The sequence below is a fragment of the Actinia tenebrosa genome, unplaced genomic scaffold, assembly GCF_029948245.1.
Source record: "Actinia tenebrosa isolate PJP-AT-01 unplaced genomic scaffold, QUT_ActTen_1.0 PGA_scaffold1__47_contigs__length_23844297, whole genome shotgun sequence".
Lineage (NCBI taxonomy): Eukaryota > Metazoa > Cnidaria > Anthozoa > Actiniaria > Actiniidae > Actinia > Actinia tenebrosa.
Window position 1 is genome coordinate 8235570 of NW_028292578.1, and position 25799 is coordinate 8261368.

The window sequence follows — 25799 nt, forward strand, 5'->3', positions numbered from 1 at the left end:
GTAGAATTTACGTTCTCGAGAAAAAGGTTGTGAAAAAAGCTCAGGATTTCGACCATCTTTATCTGGTATGTATAATTTTCATACTAAAACATCAACTTTATTCATATCTGCTTGAATTAGGATAGAAACATTATCATTTCCGTTTCAAATACGTCGAATTTTTTAGGTCGAAGTCGAGCATTGTGCAGCCAAGATGGCGGCCGCCATGGGACATAATCCTGATCTAATGGACGAGAAGCTACAGGAAAAAGGTGAGTAAACTAGCCAAAACAACAAGAAAAGAACGAAATAAAATTGCTTTGCTTGTAATGGTAATAAGATAAGCCTTTACGTACAGATTTGGTGTAAAAATTATGTTAAATGAAGTCAATGTGTATAATAGTGTTGGGTGACGCTCAAATTATTTAGTAAGCACGTGTGTCTTGTCAAAGCTTCCTACATTCTATTCTTAACCCTACTTTTTTGCTTTGAACTGCCTCCTTATATTATATGGCACGAAATAGCTGTTAAATTAATGGTATGATGCAATTAGGAAAATGACATGAGCTGTATTGAACACTGAAATAATATATTCTGTTGTATTCAGATCTGCTTGATCGTTTAATCTTTATGCATGTTCCAGTATTAAACTCAGTAGAATTTTATTTTATTTCTTTTGAAACCTCATCTATGACGATTTATCTTGTAATGTAGGTGTTTCCTAGGCTGTACGACTCGTTATTTTTCAATTAATTTCTTTAAACTTTGAAAACTTAGAAAAGTTTCAAACTGTATTGAATTTTAAAATTTTCGTTTAACAGCTCGCAAATGGCAGCAGCTACAGTCCAAGAGATACAGTGAGAAGCGCAAGTTTGGCTTCGTGGAGGCACAAAAAGAAGACATGCCTCCAGAACATGTCAGAAAGATTATCCGTGACCATGGAGATATGTCCAGTAGGAAATATCGGCATGATAAGAGAGTCTACTTGGGGTATGTATTGTGAATATTGTTCCTTTCAAAATCTGATGCAGCATCCATCAATGGTTGTTGTTTTTGAACCTCAAATAATTAGCAATAAGTAATAGACCCCTTGCAGCGCGTCTGAATGCAGCGCAATTTGGAGGGGAAAACGACAGGTTTCCAGTTCCTGGAAATTGAATTTTTTTTAGTTTTGTCCTCTAAATTGAGCTTCTTTGACATCACATGCAAGGGGTATATTTAACTCATTTTTGTAAGTGAACTATATAGTTTCTTAAAGGAATAGTAGTTGCATGACTGTGTACACTTGGACTTCATGGGATAAAATTTGAGAGAAGGACTATGGAAGATATGGATTTTTCCTCTGACACTTTCATGACAGGAGAATCAATATGTCTCATGATTAGCTAATTTGTCTTGTTTTTGTAAGCTATTGAGAGGTGTGAGGCTTTGCTTTTAATCAACGGCACAGAGTACTTCCATCTTAGAAGATTAACAACAGGCAAACATATTTTACCCTGGCCATTGATATTTTTACCAGATTTTTTTCATGTCATCCCATTTCACTAGCAAATTTTTAAATTTAGTATTGAATATATATATTCCATGTATGCATTTACTAAAAATATGCCTATTAAATGTTGCAGAGCTCTGAAGTACATGCCTCATGCAGTCCTGAAATTACTGGAGAACATGCCAATGCCGTGGGAGCAGATTCGTGATGTCAAAGTTCTATACCACATCACTGGAGCCATCACCTTTATAAATGAGATTCCTTGGGTTGTAGAACCAATCTACATGGCTCAGTGGGGGTAAGCTTTAGTTTATTATGGAAATATTTGGCTAGTTGGCTTATTTGGTTCAGCATGAGACATGAGTTGTGTCCATAGAACAAATATTCAGTATTAAAAGCTAAAGATCTGGAAATGGTTAGATCCTCATATACTCTTAAAGATGCTTAACCAAAGACCCTACAAGGCTTGATTATGTCATTATTTGTTTCATAATTAGAGATACAAGTTGTCAGTGAGTTTAGATCATAGACTGAACATTTGATTCATCTTATTCTTATGTTTCTTATGTCTAATATTAATGTTTGACAGAACAATGTGGATTATGATGCGTCGTGAAAAGAGAGATCGTCGTCACTTCAAAAGAATGAGATTCCCTCCCTTTGATGATGAAGAACCACCTCTAGACTATGCAGACAACATTCTTGACGTTGAACCACTGGAACCTATACAACTAGAGCTTGATCCAGATGAAGATGCTGCTGTCTGTGAATGGTTCTATGATCACAAGCCACTAGCAGAAACAAAGTAAGTCTTTTGTAGCTGTGTCTCGTATACAGGAAAGCTGTTTCTTGCAATGTGTCTTAGATCAGGACAATAGCCCTTGGTTTATTGGCTGTTTTAACCACAGGGACACTTAAAAACTAATCATTCCATGTGCTGCCACAAGCAATCTGTCAAGTTCCTTTTACATGATTTTATTTTAAAATAATAGAGCAAATTGTGTGCACATAATATTTGGTTCAACTGGATTATTTTAGTGGGAAAGCTTGGTACTTGAAATGTGGAAGAAACAAAAATATATCATTATGGTTATCCCCACATTCAAAAATATCATACACGTATGTACTTTTATTTGTTTCCGTCTTTAGGTATTTAAATGGAACATCATACCGACGGTGGAATCTCGCACTCCCTGTCATGGCAACACTCTATCGTCTTGGCAACCAGCTCTTATCTGATCTAGTTGATGAAAACTACTTCTACCTGTTTGATTTGAAAGCCTTCTTCACAGCTAAAGCTTTGAACGTCTGTATACCTGGTGGTCCGAAGTTTGAGCCTCTTGTGAGAGATTTCACCGTCCATGAAGAAGACTGGAACGAATTTAATGACATCAACAAGATTATCATTCGACAACCTGTCAGAACAGAATACAGGATTGCATTTCCATATCTGTATAATAGCCTGCCATTCAAGGTTCAGTTGCCGTGGTATGTTGAATCTCTACTTATTTTATAGACTAGCTGATCTAGTGATATAGAAACGACATTACTGCAATACCGAGATGTCATGAAGCCTGAAAAAATTGACCAGCGAAAAATGAAAAAATTTCCACCATAACCATATAAAACTCATTATTTGTTGCATCATTGTTATCAAGTAATTATTCGCAATGTTATTTTTTCATTTGGTTGCCTAGAAATTCATAATTTCTCGAGGAAAAGTGACACCTCAGTTTAGCAATTTTTCTCGATTCTAATTGGCTAACATTTTCTTCAGATCAACTGAAAGCTGTGAATTTTTTTTGCCACTGAAAGGAACCAATGTTCTTCAGAATAAGGGCGTTGGCTTGGGATAGTGGCTAGAGTACAAGAAGGAGTAGGTTACCACTGCCGTAGGTTATTGAATGTAGAGTCATCAATGACTGCTCACCTCTCCTTACAATTATGTTGTAAGGCTGGCTTAGGACAGCAAGCTGTTTCTTTAGTTAAAGTAATACACAACATTCCATAGCCTTTCTGGTTGAAACTCTAGCGTTGTTTATAGTAAAAGGTTTTGTTTCAGGTATCATAGGGTTAGTGTTGTGTACAAGTGTTGAAACTCTAGTGTTGTTTATAGTAAAAGTATTTTGTTTAAGGTACCATAGGGTTAGTGTTGTGTACAAGTGTTGAAACTCTAGCATTGTTTATAGTAAAAGTATTTTGTTTCAGGTATCATAGGGTTAGTGTTGTGTACATCAAGACAGAGGACCCTGATCTTCCTGCATTCTACTTTGATCCTCTCATCAATCCAATCTCTCACAGACATGCTGTTAAGGTAATAGATTCACTATGCATATGGGTTAGTGTGTAAAGGATGGATTAATGTAGTTATTCTATTATTAAGAAAATTGTCAAATGAAATAAATAATCAATAGACCTATCCCAAATTCGTTTGACTGACCACAAAACAAAGGTTTGAAGTTGAGATTGAACTTGATTCTTTTATTCATCAAGTTCAACCTCGACTTGAAACCATTGTTTCGTGACCAGTCAAGCGAATTCAGGATAGGTCTATTGTAAGTTATTATGATTCTGAGCCATCAGCACAGGTTTATATTGGCGGCTAGTTGAGAGAAAATAATCCAGTATTGGTCATAGTCTCAATGCTACGTATTGTGATTTTCCTATTGTGAGGTAGTTCTGAGCCAACAATATAGGTTTATATTGGTAGCTCTCTCCTGATTAAACTGATAGAAGAATCATGATACTAATTCCAATGGTGATTTGTTCAATAGGCTCATGAACCTCTTCCTGATGATGATGACAGTTTTGAACTCCCTGACGACATCCAGCCGTTCCTACAAGACAGACCACTGTATACTGATAATACTGCTAATGGTATTGCTCTTCTCTGGGCACAAAGACCGTTTAACTTGAGGTCTGGCCGCTGTAGACGAGCCATGGATGTACCTCTAGTTAAATCATGGTATGACAATTCACTGATTTTATTTTATTATTGAATACCATGCTCCTTGGAAGATCACACGAGAGTAGATAACAGCCATCAGCCCTCACCTAACAGGCTGTTATTGTGATTTACCCAAGAGGTCATAAAGAGTCATTATTTTTTTTATCTAGGTACAGAGAACATTGCCCATCAGGACATCCAGTCAAAGTGAGAGTGTCTTACCAGAAGCTTTTGAAATGTTACGTCCTAAACGCATTGAAGCACAGACCACCAAAGGCACAGAAGAAAAGGTACAGTCTACACCTATTTGAAACCCGACTACATTTTTTCAATTAGGTGTGGCCTCTATTCCTTTGAGGTTGAATATGTTTTTATCACTTACATTCTTTCATGATTTTTGTAGGTATTTGTTCCGTTCATTCAAAGCCACAAAATTTTTCCAGTCCACGACTTTAGACTGGGTGGAAGCTGGCCTACAGGTCTGTCGTCAAGGTTACAACATGTTGAACCTCTTAATCCATCGTAAGAACCTCAACTACCTTCATCTGGATTACAACTTCAACTTGAAGCCCATCAAGACCTTGACTACCAAGGAACGTAAGAAGTCTAGGTTTGGTAATGCTTTCCATCTGTGCCGTGAGATTCTCAGGCTCACTAAGCTGATTGTAGACTCTCATGTGCAGTACAGACTTGGTAATGTGGATTGCTATCAGGTAGGGAGATAACATTCTGTAGTGTGAATAGAATTTCTACCTATTTTAATGATCACAGAGTGAGATATTGTCATCCTAATGATTCCATTTCTTTCAGCTTGCTGATGGTCTGCAGTACATGTTTTCCCATGTGGGTCAGCTAACAGGCATGTACCGTTACAAGTACAAACTGATGAGACAGATCAGAATGTGCAAGGATCTGAAGCATCTCATCTATTACCGATTTAACACTGTAAGTATCAGTCAGTCTGCACTGTAATTAGGACCTATGGGTTTGTTAGCTATTTATTAGTCACCACATTACAATAGTCATTTTGGGAATTTTTCTCTACTGTCAATACTTCTTGAGCAACACAGCAGTTTTGATTTTTAGGTGCTGTCAATCAAAAACTACCTACTCAGACTGTTGGTAATTTGATTGACGGGAGCCGAAAGCCCAAACATCTGGAAATATAGCTAGTTGTCTGAATTGCATGATTATGAAAATATGTATAATTGGTTGTTTTCAATGATCTAGGGAGCTGTTGGCAAGGGTCCAGGGTGTGGCTTTTGGGCCCCAGGCTGGCGTGTGTGGCTGTTCTTTCTCCGTGGTATTGTACCACTCCTGGAAAGATGGCTTGGCAACCTGTTGGCCAGGCAGTTTGAAGGCAGACACTCCAAGGGAGTGGCCAAGACAGTCACTAAGCAGCGTGTGGAGAGTCACTTTGATTTGGAGTTGCGTGCAGCTGTAATGCACGATATCCTGGACATGATGCCTGAAGGGATCAAGCAGAACAAGGCTAGGACTATCTTACAGCATCTTAGCGAGGCCTGGAGATGCTGGAAGGCCAATATTCCATGGAAGGTAAATTTAGATTTTATCAATACCCTGAGACAATATATCGGCTGATCAAAGTCAGGGCATGGCTAACTCACACATCAAGCCCTGAAACAACCTCTGGGCTGATCAGAGTCAGGGCATATGACTAACCCACAGATCAAATTGGAATTTAGCATGTTTTGTGGAGGAAGGAAAACCAGAGAACCCAGAAAAAACCCTTGAATCAAAGGAAAAACATAATAAACTCTACTCACATGTGATAGTGAAACCAGGAATCAAACCGTAGACCCCAGAGGCAAGAGGGGAGTGCACTGCAACTATGGCGCACTTGATTTCTTATATGTAGATTGAAGCCTGGCTCTGACATCATTGTCCTATTTTGCAATAGAAAAAGTTCATCAGATACAAACGTTCTTCTGTTTATCAGAAGAAGAAAGTGTTCATTTTTATGTTAACTTTCCTTTTAAGGTGCCAGGCCTGCCCATTCCAATTGAGAACATGATCCTGCGTTACGTCAAGGCCAAAGCAGATTGGTGGACCAACACAGCTCACTACAACAGGGAGCGTATTCGCCGTGGAGCAACAGTAGACAAGACTGTGTGTAAGAAGAATCTGGGTAGACTGACCAGGTTGTACCTGAAGGCTGAACAAGAGAGACAGCACAACTACTTGAAGGTAAAAGACAACAGCAAAGTTTACCTCGTAGAGTGTGGACAATATGACCTGGAAAAATATTAAATTCGTACCAATAATACAAAAAAGTTAGATTGTATGTTACTCTAGTTTATATTGGATCCCATCTTTACATCTGTAAGTATATTGAGATATTGTACAATGTCATATAATAATATTTACATGTTTTTATTTCCATAGGATGGTCCATACATCTCAGCAGAAGAGGCTGTAGCCATCTACACCACCACAGTCCATTGGCTGGAGAGTAGGAGATTCTCTCCCATCCCCTTCCCTCCACTCTCCTACAAACATGACACCAAGCTTCTCATTCTGGCCCTGGAGAGACTCAAGGAGGCATACAGGTTTGTTGAAGAATACTACTGTGCTCATACTCCAACCAGGACCACTTTGATAAACTAGTATCATTAACCAATCACATTGCCACATTTAGTTCAATATTTTTAACCAGCCAATCAGATAGCACATCGATATTATAAGAGCGTGGGAACGTGATAATCCGATTGGCTAACACTGTTATCAGTTCAATCACTTTCTATTTTACTGTTATCTGATTGATCAGTTTTATTCAAGTGGTCCCTGGTTAGTGTGTCCGCACGTCTAGGTTTTTGGTTTCTGTCAATCAAAATTTCAGTCGATCAAAGTTTCAAAAGGTGTGAATATTTGATATTGATGGAAATCAGAACCCCAGAGATTATGAGAATAGGATTAATGGTAGAATGATGGAAGGCTGGTGGCTTAATATCACTGATGTCCAATCAAACTGAATTGAGTAATAATGTGAATTCTGGTTGTATTTTAGTGTGAAGAGTCGACTGAACCAGTCTCAACGAGAAGAACTTGGTTTGATTGAACAGGCCTATGATAACCCTCACGAGGCACTCAGCAGAATCAAGCGTCATCTCCTAACACAGAGAGCTTTTAAAGAGGTAGATTGTCTGAATCAAATAACAACTAGAAGACGGTTGATTGAAGAACTTCAATGCTTCATCTGCATTAAATCATGTTTTTTTAATACAACCAAGTTTCCAGCTGTCTTGGCCATTATCAGGGTTAAATTAACTGTTAACAAAATTATATGTCCAGGGCTTGAAATAGAAAATTTTTTTAGCCTGCCATAGTCATTCCAGTAAATTTTGCATGTCATTTTATTGTTCATTCAGTGGCAGTGCATCGTTATTTTTGCCTGCAAAAGCTGAAATTTGGCCATTGGCAGGCCACTATTTTGAGCCCTAATGTATTTGAAAGTTTGGTTAAAAATTTGTTCAGAATTTTCAAAGCTATCTAAACCAAGTTGCAACCTGAGGTGAACAGCAGTTGAATGAATAATTATTTGATTTTTATCCAACAGGTTGGCATTGAGTTCATGGATCTTTACAGCCATCTCATACCTGTCTATGATGTGGAACCACTAGAGAAGATTACAGATGCCTACCTGGATCAATATCTTTGGTATGAGGCAGACAAGCGCAGGTTATTCCCCCCTTGGATCAAACCATCAGACACAGAACCACCTCCGTTACTAGTCTATAAATGGTGTCAAGGTTAGTTACCTCCCAAGATACAAAAATAAACACAGTTTATTAGACTTTAGATTTCTAGAGATGTTAGAAGCAAATGTAAGACTACATGTACCCGATTGGTCTATTTGTGAGATTAGAGGATTACCTAACAAGAATTGATCTTTCCTGCCAGGTATCAACAACTTGCAAGACGTGTGGGAAACATCAGAAGGAGAATGTAACGTGATGATGGAATCCAAGTTTGAGAAGCTCTATGAGAAGATTGACTTGACGTTGCTCAACAGACTGTTACGTCTGATTGTCGATCATAATATTGCTGATTACATGACGGCTAAGAACAACGTGGTCATCAATTACAAGGTACAGTATGCACAGCAAAACAGTATAACTCCTTAAACAGCCCTAGATAGTCCGTTCCTATCCAGTCCCTTCCGTGAGTACAACCATGTGACTCAAAATCCCTTGAGATATGAATAACAAAAAAGTCTCCATCTTGGTTGATCTAACAAGAGAAGCTAATGAGGAATGCATTGTTATTGTCAACCAAGATAATGTTATGACATAACATGCATGTGCTCTACTAACCCTTGGTTATTAACAAAAGATGTTTGTACCCAAGCTAGACCACAATGCACCATGGTCGCTGTAACAGAAAAGGTTGATGTCTTGACAGCTCACGATTTACTTTTTTTTTTGTTTTCCAGAAGTAACCATTTTATTTTCTCTCACAGGATATGAACCATACTAATTCCTATGGAATCATCCGTGGTCTTCAGTTTGCCTCATTCATTGTCCAGTATTATGGTCTTGTGCTGGATTTACTTGTGCTGGGTCTACAGCGAGCTAGTGAGATGGCTGGTCCACCACAGATGCCAAATGATTTCTTGACATTCCAAGATGTAGATACTGAATCCCGGCATCCAATCAGGCTGTACTCTCGTTACATTGACAGGATACATGTGTTCTTCAGGTGAGTTCATTTTGAGAAAATTCTCTTTTAGTTTGTATAACATGAGATAATATCTAACATAGGCTTTTTGTGACATTCAAAAAAGCTCTCATTCATTGATGGGAACTTTTTTTGGCTGATTGAAATCCAACAATTCTCTCGACTTTTATTCATTTAGCTTGATATATAACAGATGTATAGGTTTGTAATAAGTTCACATTGTTTTGTAAAGGTTCACCGCAGAAGAGGCTCGTGATTTGATCCAGCGCTACCTCACAGAACATCCCGACCCCAACAACGAGAACATCGTGGGCTACAACAACAAGAAATGCTGGCCACGAGATGCACGAATGCGCCTCATGAAGCATGATGTCAACCTTGGTCGTGCCGTGTTCTGGGACATCAAGAATCGTCTGCCTCGGTCTGTCAGTACCTTGCTATGGGAGAACAGCTTTGTGTCTGTGTATAGTAAGGATAACCCTAACCTGCTTTTCAATATGAGTGGATTTGAGTGTCGTATTCTGCCCAAGTGTCGTACAACCTTTGAGGAGTTCACACACAAGGATGGTGTATGGAACTTGCAAAATGAAGTGAGTATGAAAAACGTATTTTGGACTATGCTCTTACAAGAACACTAAAGATAGCAACATTGATGGTGAAAGCCTTCTTCTTTTATGTCTGCCTTTGGAAGTTTTACTTTGAGCACAGTTTTGATCATATGTGTTATAAAATCCCCATGTACTAATAGCAGTTATTATGGATGCATGCAAATGAGATGCAAATTAGACAAAAAGCATTGCATTGACTCAATAGCCTCGCTTGTATGATTCTTAAAGCAAAAGAATTTTTCTTTGAGGGCTCAACTGTAATCACAGCTATTTCCTCTTTTTTCTCAAGATAAATTTTATTCACCTGGATGAAAAAGAGGAGAGGAAAGAGGAAAGAAAATAGAGGAACGGGAAGAAGGGAGGGAAGGAAGACTGGAAGTGCGAGAGGTCTATTTCAAACATTAACAAATTTCCATCTATTTATCAGGTCACCAAGGAGCGAACAGCCCAGTGTTTCTTACGTGTGGATAACGAGTCGCTAGGACGCTTCCATAACCGTGTCCGTCAGATCCTCATGGCTTCAGGATCAACTACATTCACCAAGATCGTCAACAAGTGGAACACAGCGCTGATTGGATTGATGACATACTTCAGAGAAGCTGTTGTCAATACCCAGGAACTGCTAGACTTACTGGTCAAGTGCGAAAACAAGGTAAGAATTAAACTCTTGAATCCTCTAGTTTATCGTGTTTTCTAGCGCTGTAAGACTATCCATCTGATCTAGGATCTAAGACAAAGAGAGGTTTAAGTGAATAATGTACTTCAGTTGATCTAAATGTTCGCAAAATTTAAATTGCATCCTTTGTTCCAGATTCAAACCCGTATCAAGATTGGTCTAAACTCTAAGATGCCCAGTCGTTTTCCCCCAGTAGTGTTCTATACACCCAAAGAATTGGGTGGCTTGGGTATGTTGTCCATGGGCCATGTGCTCATCCCACAGTCTGACCTCAGGTAGGTATTCCATGGTGCGATATAATACTACAGTGTAGTTGTTTAATCATTAATACAAGGAATGCTGTTTCGTTGCAGATGGTCACAGCAGACAGACGTAGGTATCACTCATTTCCGGTCTGGTATGAGTCACGATGAAGATCAGTTGATCCCTAACTTGTACAGGTAGGTAACTTAGATACATAAATAAACTTCCAAAAATGAAGGGGATAGGGGAGGTGGACATCCAATCATGGAACGAGGGCCACAGGGTTGTAACCTTTTCAAAACAAAAACAATTAATATATTTATTGACCATTGGTCTAATTATACTACTTAATAGATTAATATATTTTTTGTACTATATACAGGTACATCCAGCCTTGGGAGAGCGAGTTTATTGATTCTCAGAGAGTCTGGGCTGAGTATGCGCTTAAACGTCAAGAAGCTAACGCCCAAAACAGGTCAGTTTGCTGAGGCTCAGAATGTGCCAGTACTGAAACATGCCATTTTCTAATACTGCGAATATATTCGTTTTAAGGCGTTTGACCCTAGAGGATCTTGAGGACTCTTGGGATCGTGGTATCCCTCGTATCAATACACTGTTCCAGAAAGACAGACACACTCTTGCTTACGACAAGGGATGGAGAGTTAGAACGGATTTCAAACAATATCAGGTACCAAAATCTAGATATTCTCTATGCTAGTTATTGTCTTACGTCTCAACTCATGGAGGTTACATGGCGTTGTATACCTGTGGTAAAACAACTATCTAACTATCAAGTGCTGTGTTGTTTAGGTCTTGAAGCAGAATCCATTCTGGTGGACACACCAGCGCCACGACGGTAAGCTATGGAACCTGAACAACTACCGCACAGACATGATCCAAGCTCTAGGAGGAGTGGAAGGAATCCTGGAACACACGCTGTTCAAGGGGACCTACTTCCCCACGTGGGAGGGTCTGTTCTGGGAGAAGGCTAGTGGTTTTGAGGAATCTATGAAGTACAAGAAGCTGACGAATGCACAGAGATCTGGTTTGAATCAGATCCCCAACAGACGATTCACTCTCTGGTGGTCACCTACTATCAACAGGGCTAACGTAAGTAGAGAAAAACTCTGTCACGCTACAGAAATAGTCACGCTACTGAAGTAGTCACGCTACTGAAATAGTCACGCTACAAACTTGACGACATTCATTCGTTCGCTCGCAGTGCGCGAATTTACTACAGATCCATTTGAAACACTCAAACATGCTACACCGTTGCGGTAACGGTCATCCTTTCACAGTCACACAACGTCTGCTCTAATTGCTCATGGTTTTAAAGTGCGCGGCCGCAACTCTTTTGACATGCGCTAAACCTTATACTTCGTATCATAGAACAGTTTTCGAATGACTGTGAAAAGCTCATGGCAAGAACACGGTCGTGACACAGCAAGGGATACGCCAGACCAATCACATTGCACGAGAATTTACTCTCCATCCAATCAAATACCCGGAACAAGGCATAAACACGGCGCGGACACGGTCACGCCAAGGTCACGGCACTGCCAGACCAATCACATTGCACGAGAAAAAAAAATCAGCAATTAAAATTCTTGAAAACATCGCCGGCACGGCACGGCACGCATACGGCACCGACTTTTTCACAGTCATACGAAAGCTGTTCTAATATCAAGCGGATTGAGACAATATTTTGTCATGAACATTTTGTCGTTCTTTATATTACAGGTATATGTTGGATTCCAAGTGCAGCTTGATCTGACGGGTATCTTTATGCATGGTAAAATCCCTACACTCAAGATCTCACTCATCCAGATCTTCAGGGCTCATCTTTGGCAGAAGGTTCACGAGAGCGTCGTGATGGATCTCTGTCAGGTAATAATACTTTGTGTTGTCATCTCCGTTCGCCGGTTAACGGTTGAATTATTCTACTCGGGACAAGTTGTAAAAAGCCATAGGGCTGATATCAGTCTTTATATAAGATTGAATCAAAGATTAGCGCTACTCTGGCTTAGAACTACACTCAGGCAGGATAAGGCGGATATTTAGTGCTAAAGTATGAGAAAACAGGAAGGGTTATGAAAAACATGCATAGCGCTGACGACCATTTTTTTTCCTTTCTTATGGTTTACGTCCTTATTTGACCTGAAAAGCCTAGAAACGACGTCCTGATAAGCCAGCCAGCGATGCGTGCACAAAATAGAGTATCAACGATAATCAGACTCATCAATATCCTGAGGATTAATAGCCAGTTGTCTTGTTTGTTCTTAGGTGTTTGATCAAGAACTAGATGCTCTAGAGATCGAGACGGTACAGAAAGAGACGATTCATCCACGTAAATCGTACAAGATGAACAGCTCGTGTGCCGATATTCTGCTGTTCGCTGCTTATAAGTGGAACATCTTCAAACCATCCCTTCTCGCCGACTCCAAGTGAGTTCACTGCTTCTCTCTTATGCCTTGTCAATATTTATGCGCTCTGTTTTTGCGCTGAAAGTTTCGTGTTCATATTAGCGTTTTCGAAAACGCAGATGCATTCGGAATTAACCCACTATGAACTGTGCATGGGAAAAATAGACACACCCGTGTGAATAACTTTAGCGTTTATAAAAGGCGCCGATTATCGCTTGTCCACATGAATACGACATGCCTCAGTTTTCAAATGTTTCAACTCTGGATAGTGTTTTCAAATGTATGCGTTTTCGTGTAGACGCAAGACCAAAAAGCATCGAAAAGTATCCGTTTTCCGGATTACCGTAGACAGGGGCCTTTTAGATAAATTATGTTAGATACAGAGTGTTGACATTTTGTTTTTGTGTAATAGTGACATGATGGATGGATCTGTCAGCCAGAAGTACTGGGTGGACGTACAGTTACGATGGGGTGACTACGATTCCCACGATATCGAACGATATGCACGTGCTAAGTTCCTGGACTACACCACAGACAACATGAGTATCTACCCCTCCCCTACTGGGGTACTGATTGCCCTTGATCTGGCTTACAATCTTCACAGGTATGCGAAGCACTTCACTTGCAAACACGTGGTTAGAAGGGAAATAGTAACTGGGGAATGACTTGAAAAGCCAGAAATCTCGTCTGTGGGCTCGCCACAGGGATCCCAAGCAATAAAGTGAAGCAACCTCTGACTTTCACTATTATTTATTTCAGTGCCTTTGGTAACTGGTTCCCTGGCATCAAGCCCTTGATACAACAAGCGATGGCTAAGATCATGAAGGCTAACCCTGCCCTGTATGTCCTGAGAGAACGTATCCGTAAAGCACTCCAGTTGTACTCCAGTGAGCCTACTGAACCGTACCTGTCGTCACAGAACTATGGAGAACTGTTCTCTAACCAGATTATCTGGTTCGTTGATGATACGAATGTCTATCGTGTCACGATTCATAAGGTAAGGTGACCAGACGTATCCATTATGCAACACTTTACATGGTGCATTCTGGTCTAGCTTGGGTGTAAACAACACAAGACGAATCTTGATAACCAGAAGATATTTGTACCCGAGCTAGACCACAATGCACCATGTTAACTATGAGCAAAGATCTGTGATATTTCAGTTTTTAACTCCTACATTTTGTAACATTCTTGTTGGTTTGCAGACCTTTGAGGGTAACCTCACCACCAAGCCTATCAATGGCGCCATCTTCATCTTCAATCCTCGCACAGGACAGCTGTTCTTGAAGATCATCCATACCTCTGTCTGGGCTGGTCAGAAACGTTTAGGACAGGTAATACTTACCCTTTCAGTGGTAGCGTTTTCCCCCGGGTTCTCTCCGTTTTACCTCCCTCCACGAAACCATTTACACCGGATTACTATTCGATATTAGAGTTAGACATTCGCAAAGTCCTCTGCCCTTCGTGTATCTTGATTCGGGTACCTCTCGCGACTTCGTTGCTCCCTTGCTACGCTAGCCAAATTCTCGCTTTGCCAAGAATAAAAAACTCCGCGGGAGACAAGAGAAGTCGAATTGGGGCAAGTCTATATTAGAGGTAGCTGTGCTTTCTAATTCCATAAGGTTGAGTAATAATTTTATTTTTTGAATGTTAGCTCGCTAAATGGAAGACAGCCGAAGAAGTAGCTGCGTTGATTCGTTCGCTTCCGGTTGAAGAACAACCCAAGCAGATTATTGTCACAAGAAAAGGAATGTTGGACCCTCTCGAGGTAAGAATAGACAATGCTACGATGAATTAAAGTAAGGTTCTTGGTTACATTTCGAAAATAAGTAAAAATGGAGTCGATGAAATACAAGAGCAAAGATCTTATTTTGTTCTATTATTATTCCTTGTGATATTTACTTGTAAGGTTTTTGTTTAAGCAACATTATCGTTATCTTTCCAGGTTCATCTTCTTGATTTCCCTAACATCGTCATCAAGGGTAGCGAGTTACAACTACCTTTCCAGGCCTGCCTCAAGGTACGCTGTCACCATTGATGTATTGACACTTCGAGATGAAATTATTTTCCTACAGCTGCAAAATAATTTTTTTTTTATATGACTCGGTCTTTGTCGATAATATAGCGAAGATTCTGCGCTCCTGCGAGTCCGTTTCTTGTTCATTTCTTGACACAAGACTAAACATGCATCAAGTTGTTGCAAGTTATCGAAAAACATGGCGATTGCAGACCGCATTGCGCGCAACACTTACAACTGCGCCATTGCTCTTGACACTGCTCTTATGCGCATCTTTTGAATCTTGTACACGCTGTAAAATATTTATGTATCGTATATCAGGTGGAGAAGCTGGGGAACCCATGAACACATAGCGATTGATGGTGTAACACCTTACGACTGCACCATTTCTTTTGACGTTGTGCTCAATTATTCAATCTTATTTGTTTATGTATCGTATATCAGGTGGAGAAGCTGGGAGATATGATCCTCAAAGCCACCGAACCTCAGATGGTACTATTCAACCTGTACGATGACTGGCTCAAGACTATCTCATCCTACACCGCATTCTCTCGTCTGATCCTGATCCTTAGAGCCTTGCACGTCAATGCTGATCGCACCAAGGTCATCCTTAAACCAGACAAGACCATCATTACTGAACCACATCATATCTGGCCTTCATTGTCAGATGAGGAATGGGTCAGTGTTGAGGTGCAGCTGAAGGATCTTATCTTGGCTGATTATGGCAAGAAGAACAAGTAAGTTGGAAATACTTTACTTTGTAGAAATCACCTTGACTTGTGTCCTTTGATTGTTTTAGCGCCACTTTAAACAAAGGATAAAAATGATATTTACTTTGGAAATTAGAACAGTATTGCAATAAAACGTCGCCAACGAAGCTCTTTTTATTCTTTTCTCTCCCCAGTGTGAACGTGGCTTCATTGACGCAGTCCGAGATTCGTGACATCATTCTTGGTATGGAGATCTCTGCTCCTTCACAACAACGACAACAAATCGCCGAGATCGAAAAACAGACGAAAGAACAATCCCAACTGACAGCAACTACAACACGCACGACGAACATCCACGGTGACGAGATCATCGTGTCGACTACCAGTAACTATGAGACTAATACCTTCTCGTCCAAGACCGAGTGGCGTGTCAGAGCCATATCAGCTACTAACCTTCATCTTCGTACTAACCACATCTATGTGTCGTCTGATGATATCAAGGAGACTGGATTCACATATATTCTGCCGAAGAATGTGCTGAAGAAGTTCATTGTTATATCTGATCTAAGGACTCAGGTGAATGGGTTCAAAATATATTATCTATTCTTTCCTTGTCCTTGACGTGATAAACCAAGTAGACCACTTACATGTGACGTCAAAGCAGCTCAAATTGGAGGACAAAACCAAAGATTTTCAATCTCCTGAGAATAGGAAACCTATTGTTTATGTCCTCCAAATTGAGCTGCATTCTGGCAGACTGCAAGGGGTCTATAGTATTGCACCTTCTCGGTGTACACGTTGGAATTATCGTATTCCTGAATTGAATATCCTAATACTGACATTATTGCATTGGTTTGTTAGATATCTGGTTATCTGTATGGCGTAAGTCCTCCAGATAACCCACAAGTCAAGGAGATACGATGCATTGTGATGGTCCCTCAGTGGGGCACACATCAGGTATGTCAGTATTTTGCTCCAGTTTCGAGTTAGCCTCTGTGCCTCCTTAGACTTTGTGCAGAATATTCACGTGTTCCAGTCAAGTGTTCAAAGTGTTTGTATTCACCATTTTCCATACATCGGTTCACTGGTCAAACACGAAGCGCTCAAGCGAGGCGCCAAGGTACTTTCAAAGGATTATTCAAATTAGAACCTTGGAACCTCGACTGAATGCTTTGTGTTTGACCTACTTTACTGTTGGTATTTTGTGAATATTTAGACACGGATACGAGGCTAACCCTGTGCAAATGAGTCTGTAATCAAGAAACACAGTGGTAATTTGGAACTCGAATAAGTTGTCATATCTGATCTTTGGACTAATATTTTCTCAACAGACTGTCCACCTGCCTAACATGTTACCACAGCACGACTACCTTAAAGTAAGTACCTTAAAATGTCATTATCAATTACTTGGATGCAAACAGTGACAGAAAGAGTTTTTCTTTAGCTTTTATCTAGAACCACTACTAAAATAGTGATATAGACATTTATACAGTTTAGATAGGATACATTAATCTTTTTTTATTTCTTCTAACCAGGAAGTGGAACCCCTTGGATGGATTCACACACAGCCTAACGAACTGCCTCAGTTGGGCCCTCAGGATGTTACAACGCATGCTAAGATCATGGCTGACAATCCATCCTGGGATGGTGAGAAGACGGTGATTATCACTTGCAGGTATGTAACAAAACATGTCTGTGGACTGCAGACGTACTATTCTGTAGAGTACGTTTTCCTCATATACCCAGGCTTCAGGAGCGTAAAGCGAGATTTCGATTATGGGGTGGGTTTGGGGGGAAGGAGGGGGGCATGTCCCATTTTGCCGCCAAATCCACAGGAATCCCGCATGAATTAATAAAATTTTGATGCCGAAAGCAAACTGTTGAGGGGGCTCGTGCCACCCAGCCTACGCTAGTGCCCTATTCTAACCTCGTCCATCGTTTCCCATACAGTTTCACGCCAGGATCATGCTCACTAACAGCTTACAAGTTGACCCCATCTGGTTATGACTGGGGTCGTAATAACAAGGATACTGGTAACAACCCACGTGGTTACCTACCATCTCATTACGAGAAGGTACAGATGCTCCTGTCTGATCGTTTCCTTGGGTTCTTCATGGTTCCTGCTCAAGGCTCTTGGAACTATAACTTCATGGGTGAGTATTCCTAGTAATAACTTGATATTTAAAGGACTTGCCACAAGCATCGGCATTAGCTGAATTATTGAATGGTGGCTTTGCCCTCACCTCTCGTCCCATTTTTGAGTTATCTCCCTTGATTCGAGGGATAGTTTTTCGCCGCATTCTATTTTGTATGCATCCTTTTCAAAAAAGGTTGCTGGAACCACACAAAAAATGATAGATCATTTTAAGAGCGAAAGGAATTGTGGGCGTGCATGGGTGTTGGAAATTGCAGCTACGAGCAACGCTAACCTTGGTGTCCTTGAAGAGAATGAATAAAAAACACCAGTCATTCCAGCTAATGATTGGAATAACTGATCTCTTATTGTTAATCGTCTATCTACTTTGGGTGCGACAACCTTTTTTGAAATATGTATTCAAACAAGTTTGTTCCTCTTGATTACAACCTTGCTGATAAATGATGATTTTTTGCAGGTGTTCGTCACTCTCCTAATATGCGGTACGAGCTCCAACTGTCAAACCCTAAAGATTTTTACCACGAGGTACACCGCCCTTCTCATTTCCTGAACTTCAGCGCGATGGAAGAGTCAGAGCAGATCACCGCAGACAGAGAAGACATGTTTAATTGAAGGACCTCTAATCTTTACCTTCCAAAAGCCAGTCTGCTTATTCTAGCATCTCCAGTAAGCGGCTCATCAATACTGAAGATGTTTCACTCCACTAGGAATGTTCAAAGGACAAACTTACAGAAAAGACATGTTTAATTAAAGGACCTCTAATCTTTACCTTCCAAAAGCCAGTCTGCTTATTCTAGCACCTCCAAAAAGCGGCTCTTCAATTCTGAAGATGGTTCACTCACTAGGAAGACAAGCTTACAGAAAATGCTCGTTATTTTTCTCGTAACTTTACCCTCACCTCATTTGCCACTTTCCAATCAGTCGTCAATCATATTGTTAACGTAAAATAGTAAAGGCTTGAATTGCAAGCAGAAAAATTTTGAAGTTTATTGCTCCGTGTGTGTATCCTTTAACTTTGTATATACGATACTAAGAAATGTGAACCTTTTTACCACGTACTAAGTTTTATTGCCATTGAACGTTACATTGTTTTGTGTTATTTCTAAGCTACTATAACGCGGTGCTACCTAACACACTATAGACTTTCAGTCCAATTAATCTTCTCGTATCATTGCAAAGAAGTCGCTGTTAAGGCGTGCCTACCGTGACCGTGCTGTATTGGATGATCACTGATGTTGTGTGCTGTGATTGGCTTAAAGTATAGTCAATTGCTTACCGTAACTTTTAAGAGTCATACTAAATCTGTAGTTCCCAAGACTTAGACGAGTGTAGTTCTGGAATTCATTAATTAACATTTTGTATTTATCTTTGTCGCTGTTTCTGTGTTGTTAATGCTTCTCTGACTTCATTTTTAAATATTACATACAAATAAAACAGTCTTTCGAAAAATAAACAACCTGTGTCAATCTAGATCTGCGGAACTCTGTAATTTAATAATGAAATGTAATTTATATTTTATTTCATTTTCGTATCGATCGATCGTTTTAACCAAATAACGCTAAAATATAGAGTGCATACTGTATATCTGTGAAACACTTTCTGTGAAAAATTGCACAAGTTAGTAAGCTCAGTAAACTTCAGTAGACTGTAGACCTATAAAACGTTGCTCTGATTTGTACAATGTTGTTAGTTAACTTTTTCACGGATGGTACGCACTCTACTACAAAAAGGAACGATTTTGCAGTATTTATTTAGTACTATCTAGTTTTAATAATAGTTTTCCCACGGGTTTACCGTTTGCGGTGTTGCTTCGTTCTGGCCTGTTATCTTCTTTTTCGTCTCGATTTAGGTTGCTGCGTTTGAGATTCCCCGACCATCAGTTGTCCTTCCTGGAGTTCCTGGTGGGACAACAACAAAACCCTTGAACTTCGATAACTTTCTTTCAGTGCAGAAGAAAGTATTTTATCAATTAGCACAATATTCAATTTCCCCCCTTAAATGCCATAGTTTTTACGTGCCGACTAAAACCCACCCCACCCCCTCCCCCTCAAAAAATACGTCTGGGCAAAATGAACAGTCCCTAACCTGATGTATCTTACCTGTCTAGTATCATCGGGTGCACACGCGATGGCTTGCTGTGTCTCGAAGTGTCTCATCAGATCATTTACTTGTTCCTGTAGATCACTAACCTCCTACAAAAGAATAAGTTTTAATGTCAATAGGACGTTTGCACAATGGCGTCATTGACCTCTACTACCAGACTCCCTTGCACACTTTCTTTTGTTCAGTTAATTAGCACCAATTGTCTTACTATTCTCATGAGGGAATACAAATTTAAATAAGAAAGAAAATTCGTGAAGCATTGTGGTAGTAGGAGTCAAATGACCCTATCATGCAAACGTCCAATAGTCGCGCGCGTAACACGATGTGACATACATCGCGGACCTTCCACAACTTCATTTACACCCATTTTCAAGGCTACTTTAACAAGACAGCAGAATTTCGGGTTTTGTCGTTCAAAGTGGACCATTAACAATTCTCAACGACTTCAGGAGCCAAAACCAGTCTCACCGCTACGTACTTATATCACTTTTACATGTGATAGTAAAAGTACGCAGCAAAATGTCTATACATTTGTGGTACAACTGTCTAATCCCTACACAGCACGAGTCATTTTACCTTCTTATATTTGGTCTCTGTTTCCTCTAGTTTCTTTTCCATCTGCGACACTTTTTCGTTCCATAGCTTTTGGTTATCACGAAGACATTGATTCAGCTGAAAGAAGGAAAAACCACACGGCAAAAATTAACCCAAATTCCTAAGGATGATGTGCACTAGCCTACCTCTCCCCATCCACCCAAAAGCTTTTTAACTTCCATTCTCAAAGCCAGCCAAAGCCAAGTTGATAAATTTCGATAGCCTTTATCCACCCAAAAGAGAAATCTCTTATTCAAAATGGTGTTGTATTGTGTTAGGGTCACCAAGAAGTTCGGGTATTGATCTCGGATTTCCTTACAAGTGTACGACTTTTAAACGAATTATGTACTTGGTTTGTTTAGCTAACTTTATAAATACGAGCAAAATATCATTTTTCTAACTTGATTAAAGCTTTTCTTGCGGCTGTTTAGAAAGCTAACTAAAGAAATCGATGTGAATTTTCTTTTTAGAGTCGGTGAATTTGTAAGGGAACCGAGAACAATGTCCGAACTTCTTGATTGCACACCCATCAGAACAAGCGTACCATCTTTTACAGCATGCAACTCACATACCTCTTTTTCTTCTTTCAATTCACTCACAAGCTTCCCCACCTTAGAAACAACCTAAAAAGAAGTATCAAACAAGAATATTCAAATTCAAGGAAATTTTACAAAACGTTTCCTGAATCAACTCATACCTGGGTGTATTTCTTCTCCAGGTTTTTCTTTTCTTTTTCCGAGTCGGCAAGTTTTTTTTCAAGTCGCTGAACTTCTTCCAGAGTTTTCTTGGAACGTTCTTCCATTTCTTTAACCTTTGAATTATTATCAAAGTAGAAAGTATTTATATATATCTTCTGTAGTGGGAAATTCAAGTGAATAGGACCTAATATAGATCTCTGTGGTACCCCCATTATATATCTTCTGTATTGGGAGATTCAAGTGAATAGGACCTAATACAGATCTCTGTGGTACCCCATTATCTTCAACTTTTAGAAGTTTATAAAGAAAGACCCTTTTATAATTAATCAAAAAGGCATTTTGTTGCTGCAAATGAATCAATGACTTTAAAAACATGTCACGAGATGTTACGAACAAGAACCGATCTCTGTAGTACCCCACATTTTTTGATTTTTAATGATACATAACATGTGATAAGAAAGAAAAGATAAAAGATAAATTATGAAGGCAACGCGGCAATATGATTTATGAAAATGTAAGAAAAGAGGACCAAAGCACCGATCACTGCGGCACTCCACAATCCTTGTCACCTTATACATATTAAATATATCTACAGATATTAAATACTACCGCCAGTGGTTTTTTACCTGTTCTGCTGCCTCGGTCTCCACACGCGTGATCTTATCCTGGAAGTACATTCTCTGGTTCTCGAGTTGATTGGTCAGAAGGTACGTGTACTGTTAAAGTCAAAACCATAGTCAGTCATCAAATACTAGCACATGCATGTTTGCATTTACACCGCAGAGGTGCAATAGATGGCTAGTTATGGCAAAGTGACATGATGAAGCCCACAGTGACGTATCGCAAGTCTTTCTACAGACATTTACAGCAGCAATGGATTGTATGGCTAAAGGTCCTGAGTTATAATAATAATTCATATTGCACTCATTTCATAGCCAATCACATGCACGAGCCTCTCAATAACTGCAACCAAAAGTCTAGACGCTTCATATTGCAGCTTGTCAAACAATTCGACTGACAAAAGAAACAGTCATACAGTACATAACAAGCCGCAAGCCCGTTTTTTTGGCGATAAGCGGAATTGAAATCCGCATACTTGTGGTGGGCGAGGTGTTTGTGCCACAGCAGGGTATCCACCTTAGACCGAAGCAGTGTTTACTTTAAGATTGTATTAGAATGATTATGTTGCTCTGCTATCCTCTGCCGGTACCTCCATGGTTAACAGCCGATTTTAATGAATTCGATCGCTGTAGATCGTTACTAAATATACTGGACAGCTAATGGAATCTACACGATGCTATTCTGATCATGAAATCGATCTATGTTGTTCGAAATATGCCGTCGAATGGTCAGCGTTTGGTAATGTACAACATGATTCTCGGCTCAAAGCTCACATTTTCGATCTAGCAGAAAATTCCAGGTAGATTATGGTACAGCAATGTTTCAAGAAGAACCTTTACTTAGTGTTTGATGGTATTGATCCAGGAATTTAGAGTATAGTTGATGATATATGATCGTATTCTAGGCCAAACGTCTAATAATATAAATTGGCGCGAAAACTGAAGTCTGGCAAAAAATTCGATGTTATGTCCTATTTAGAGATGCTCTTTCTGTCGAATACGTCAAAATTATAGCTATAGAAGATCCTTCACACTCGTGCATGCCAATTTTGAATATATAGCCTTAGCTTTTATGATAAGATGTTCTTTAAATTTGACAATAAATGCTGCATTGTTGCTGCATATGTTCCCGCGCAAATTAATGTTATATTTCTGTAATAAATTTTTAATATATAGCTAGAAAATGGAACCCTCTCTCCTTGCTTTCTCAGGCGGCTCGCCCGAAAGCAACAGAATTGCTCAGGTGGCTCGCCCGTAATTCTGTGAGAGGCTACATTTTAAATTTATATTCGATCGTAGTCTAGTTTTAATTTTTTTTATAGTAGTTAGAAAATGGAACCCTCTCTCTTTGCTTTCTCAGGCGGCTCGCCCGAAAGCAACGGAATTGCTCAGGTGGCTCGCCCGTAATTCTGTGAGAGGCCACATTTTAAATTTCTAATCTCTAATCGTAGTTATAAAACATTTCATAGTTAGAACAAAATGCGAAGAGGTAAAGAGAATAACAGCACTGCTATTTGATCATATTACGCTGCTTTGTATCGAAGTGTTAATCCAATTGACACGATACTAGAATTTGTGGTAGTAACCATAGTGATACTGGGAACATGCTGGCACAAATATTCACCAAAAAAACGGCCTTGCGGCTTGTTATGCTAGCCTGCTTCACTAACCATAGAAAGTGAAGGCTATAGAAACGGTTGTGCAGTGTTTCAAAAATACGTATAACAAACAGGCGGCCACCTGCAACCAAGACAAGGCAAAAATAACGAAAAAAGTATCCCTAAAAATTAAGTTGAACCAAACATTTATAACTTAAAGGATTAAATATCGTAAGCAAAATAAATGATTATACCTCAAGCGTAAGTGAATCCAACTTTTCTTCATCGCCCAGCTAATAAAGAAACAAAAACCCGCAGTAAAATGAAACACTGCGCGATTATGAGCAGCCATTGAAGCTAAGCGACTCCCTTTAGTGTTACTCTATGCATTTCTTAGTTATATAAATATAGCATAAGCGTCATATGCAGTCAGTTATCTGCTGTATTTCGTTTCTAGTTACGCAGCCCTTTAGGCAGATAAAAATTTTAGAGAAAATGGCCATGTTACGTGGATGGACAACAGTTGAACATATTGTACAAAATAAATAGGCAAAAGGTAAAGGAATACGTTTTGTGGTCCTGCGACAAAAGTAAAGTGTTTGAACTTGATATTCAGTAAAAATCGCATATACTATCAACACTCAAGGGTACACCTTCGTCTCGTTCTTTCTGGAAGAAGTCTCTAGCTCATAGAGGTACCTACCTGACCTTGCGCGGGCCCATACTCCACTAGCTTACCGTCTGTCTTGTTTTGGATTAACCGATGAACATAATTGTCTGGAAACAACGAACCAAATGACATGGAAATATGATATTACCAAAGGAAAGAGAAAATTCTAGTGGTTTTCCAGGAACTTTTGTGCGCAAACTCTGAAAATCATCTCAAAACCACATAAAAACGACAAAAAAGAAAAAGAAAAAGAAAAAGGAAAAAAAAAAAACAAAACAAAGCAAAAGAAAAACAAAAGAAAAACAAAAGAAAAAAGAACAAAACAAACAAACAAATAAATAAAGGGTACAAGATGTTATTTTTGTTCACCAATTTCTATTTCCCACCCATGCTTGAAATCATAAACGCTCCCTAACTGGGACTGATATGAAGAGAGTTTTGCCATCAAGTACCTCCATTATAATCCCAAACACGCTGCGTTCCCAGCTCTAACGAGTACGTGTGTTGAGTTTTCTCATAATGCCTGAAACAAAACAAATTGTGGAGCGCAAAAATAAGTACACAAAAAAAAGAACACCAATACCTAGCGTGCCTGGGGTAAGACACTTTACCACTCAAAAGAAAACCCGTTTGTAAGAGGACAATATTAATAGGCTTGTTTCAATACCTGTACGCATGGCAACCAGCATAACGTCCACATCCCACGTGACCACATATCAAGCAAATCCACAAGTTCTAAAGATAACAATTGAGCGAGTTATAGAAGAAATCTAAATCAATATTATAAATGAAAAACTTCAATTAAACAAATATAAAATCTGGTCATCCTTATTGAGACCTAAAGCCTTTGAGCACGGCTATTCACAGAATGAACTGGAATTTAGATTGTTGGGTTTTGAGATTCGGTGCAACGAAATCTACTTTATGATGCTGAATCCATGAATTGATGGGTTGCAAGCATTCCCAAGGGAGTTAAAAGAAAAAAAACATGGCGGCCATTGTGGTACCGTTAACAATGGATGCTAATGAGAAATCTTTTGTTAAATGGCACCAACATGTCCGTGATGACGTAACGTGCAAACGAAGAATTGAACCCAAGACTCCAGAGGTGAGAGGCGAGTACATCACCCTTCAATAGTAGTAATAGTAGTAGTGTTCCCACCTCTGTTGAATCACACGTTAAGCACTTGTTCTCACTGGTTGGTTCAGGGGTTTGGACATATCTACAAACTGGGCAGCTGTTGAGGTAGGAAAAGAATGAATGGGATGATTTCAGTTGTAAGTCAAGCTTTGATAGAAGTCTGGCTATTACAAACGGTGTACCTTGTGTCTGACCACTTGGATAAACAGCTCCCATGAAATGAGTGGTTACAGAGGATTGTAAGAACTCCTTCAACTGATTCATCCTGTACGAACAACATGTTTATTAATTTAGATGTTTCTGATCTTGAAATTGTATTTGACGCGGTTATTGGTGCTGTCAGCACTGTTGTCATTATTGATGTTGCTGTTGCCCACCGTTGCTTTTGCTACTGTTTCTGCTACTACTGATGCTCTAATTGTTTCTC

At 39.5% G+C, this 25799-nt stretch overlaps 2 protein-coding genes across 2 annotated transcripts in view; one reads left to right on the plus strand and one right to left on the minus strand.

Moving 5' to 3' along the window:
- On the plus strand, nt 1-19001 carry LOC116286681 (pre-mRNA-processing-splicing factor 8). The gene is made up of 39 exons (XM_089032331.1): nt 1-65; nt 167-251; nt 801-969; nt 1605-1769; nt 2061-2276; nt 2621-2959; nt 3680-3785; nt 4246-4436; nt 4589-4708; nt 4822-5131; nt 5229-5363; nt 5649-5975; nt 6420-6626; nt 6825-6988; nt 7447-7573; nt 7996-8188; nt 8340-8527; nt 8899-9137; nt 9349-9706; nt 10152-10376; nt 10536-10675; nt 10754-10840; nt 11026-11118; nt 11196-11331; nt 11454-11753; nt 12384-12530; nt 12927-13087; nt 13479-13670; nt 13826-14063; nt 14272-14400; nt 14721-14834; nt 15012-15086; nt 15528-15820; nt 15988-16369; nt 16655-16750; nt 17125-17169; nt 17329-17468; nt 17744-17946; nt 18406-19001. The coding sequence occupies exons 2-39, from the start codon at nt 194-196 to the stop codon at nt 18558-18560; spliced, it is 6963 nt and encodes a 2320-aa protein (XP_088888457.1). The 5' UTR covers nt 1-65; nt 167-193; the 3' UTR covers nt 18561-19001.
- LOC116286679 (BRCA1-associated protein) overlaps nt 18994-25799 on the minus strand; it is a 10160-nt gene continuing 3354 nt past the window's right edge. The window contains exons 9-20 of the mRNA XM_089032332.1: nt 25555-25637; nt 25394-25469; nt 24899-24966; nt 24684-24754; nt 24265-24338; nt 23816-23854; nt 21970-22059; nt 21343-21456; nt 21218-21268; nt 20628-20723; nt 20048-20140; nt 18994-19846 (exon numbers count right to left, since the gene is read on the minus strand). Of these exons, the coding sequence (XP_088888458.1) occupies nt 19772-19846; nt 20048-20140; nt 20628-20723; nt 21218-21268; nt 21343-21456; nt 21970-22059; nt 23816-23854; nt 24265-24338; nt 24684-24754; nt 24899-24966; nt 25394-25469; nt 25555-25637 (930 nt within the window). The 3' untranslated portion in view covers nt 18994-19771. The remainder of the gene's footprint in view (nt 19847-20047; nt 20141-20627; nt 20724-21217; nt 21269-21342; nt 21457-21969; nt 22060-23815; nt 23855-24264; nt 24339-24683; nt 24755-24898; nt 24967-25393; nt 25470-25554; nt 25638-25799) is intronic.

Coding starts and splice junctions, on each gene's coding strand:
- LOC116286681 (XM_089032331.1), top strand. CDS start 194: ATGGCGGCCGCCATGGGACATAATCCTGATCTAATGGACGAGAAGCTA. Junction 7,574..7,995: donor CACAGAGAGCTTTTAAAGAG/GTAGATTGTCTG, acceptor TTTATCCAACAG/GTTGGCATTGAGTTCATGGA. Junction 9,707..10,151: donor TATGGAACTTGCAAAATGAA/GTGAGTATGAAA, acceptor TCTATTTATCAG/GTCACCAAGGAGCGAACAGC.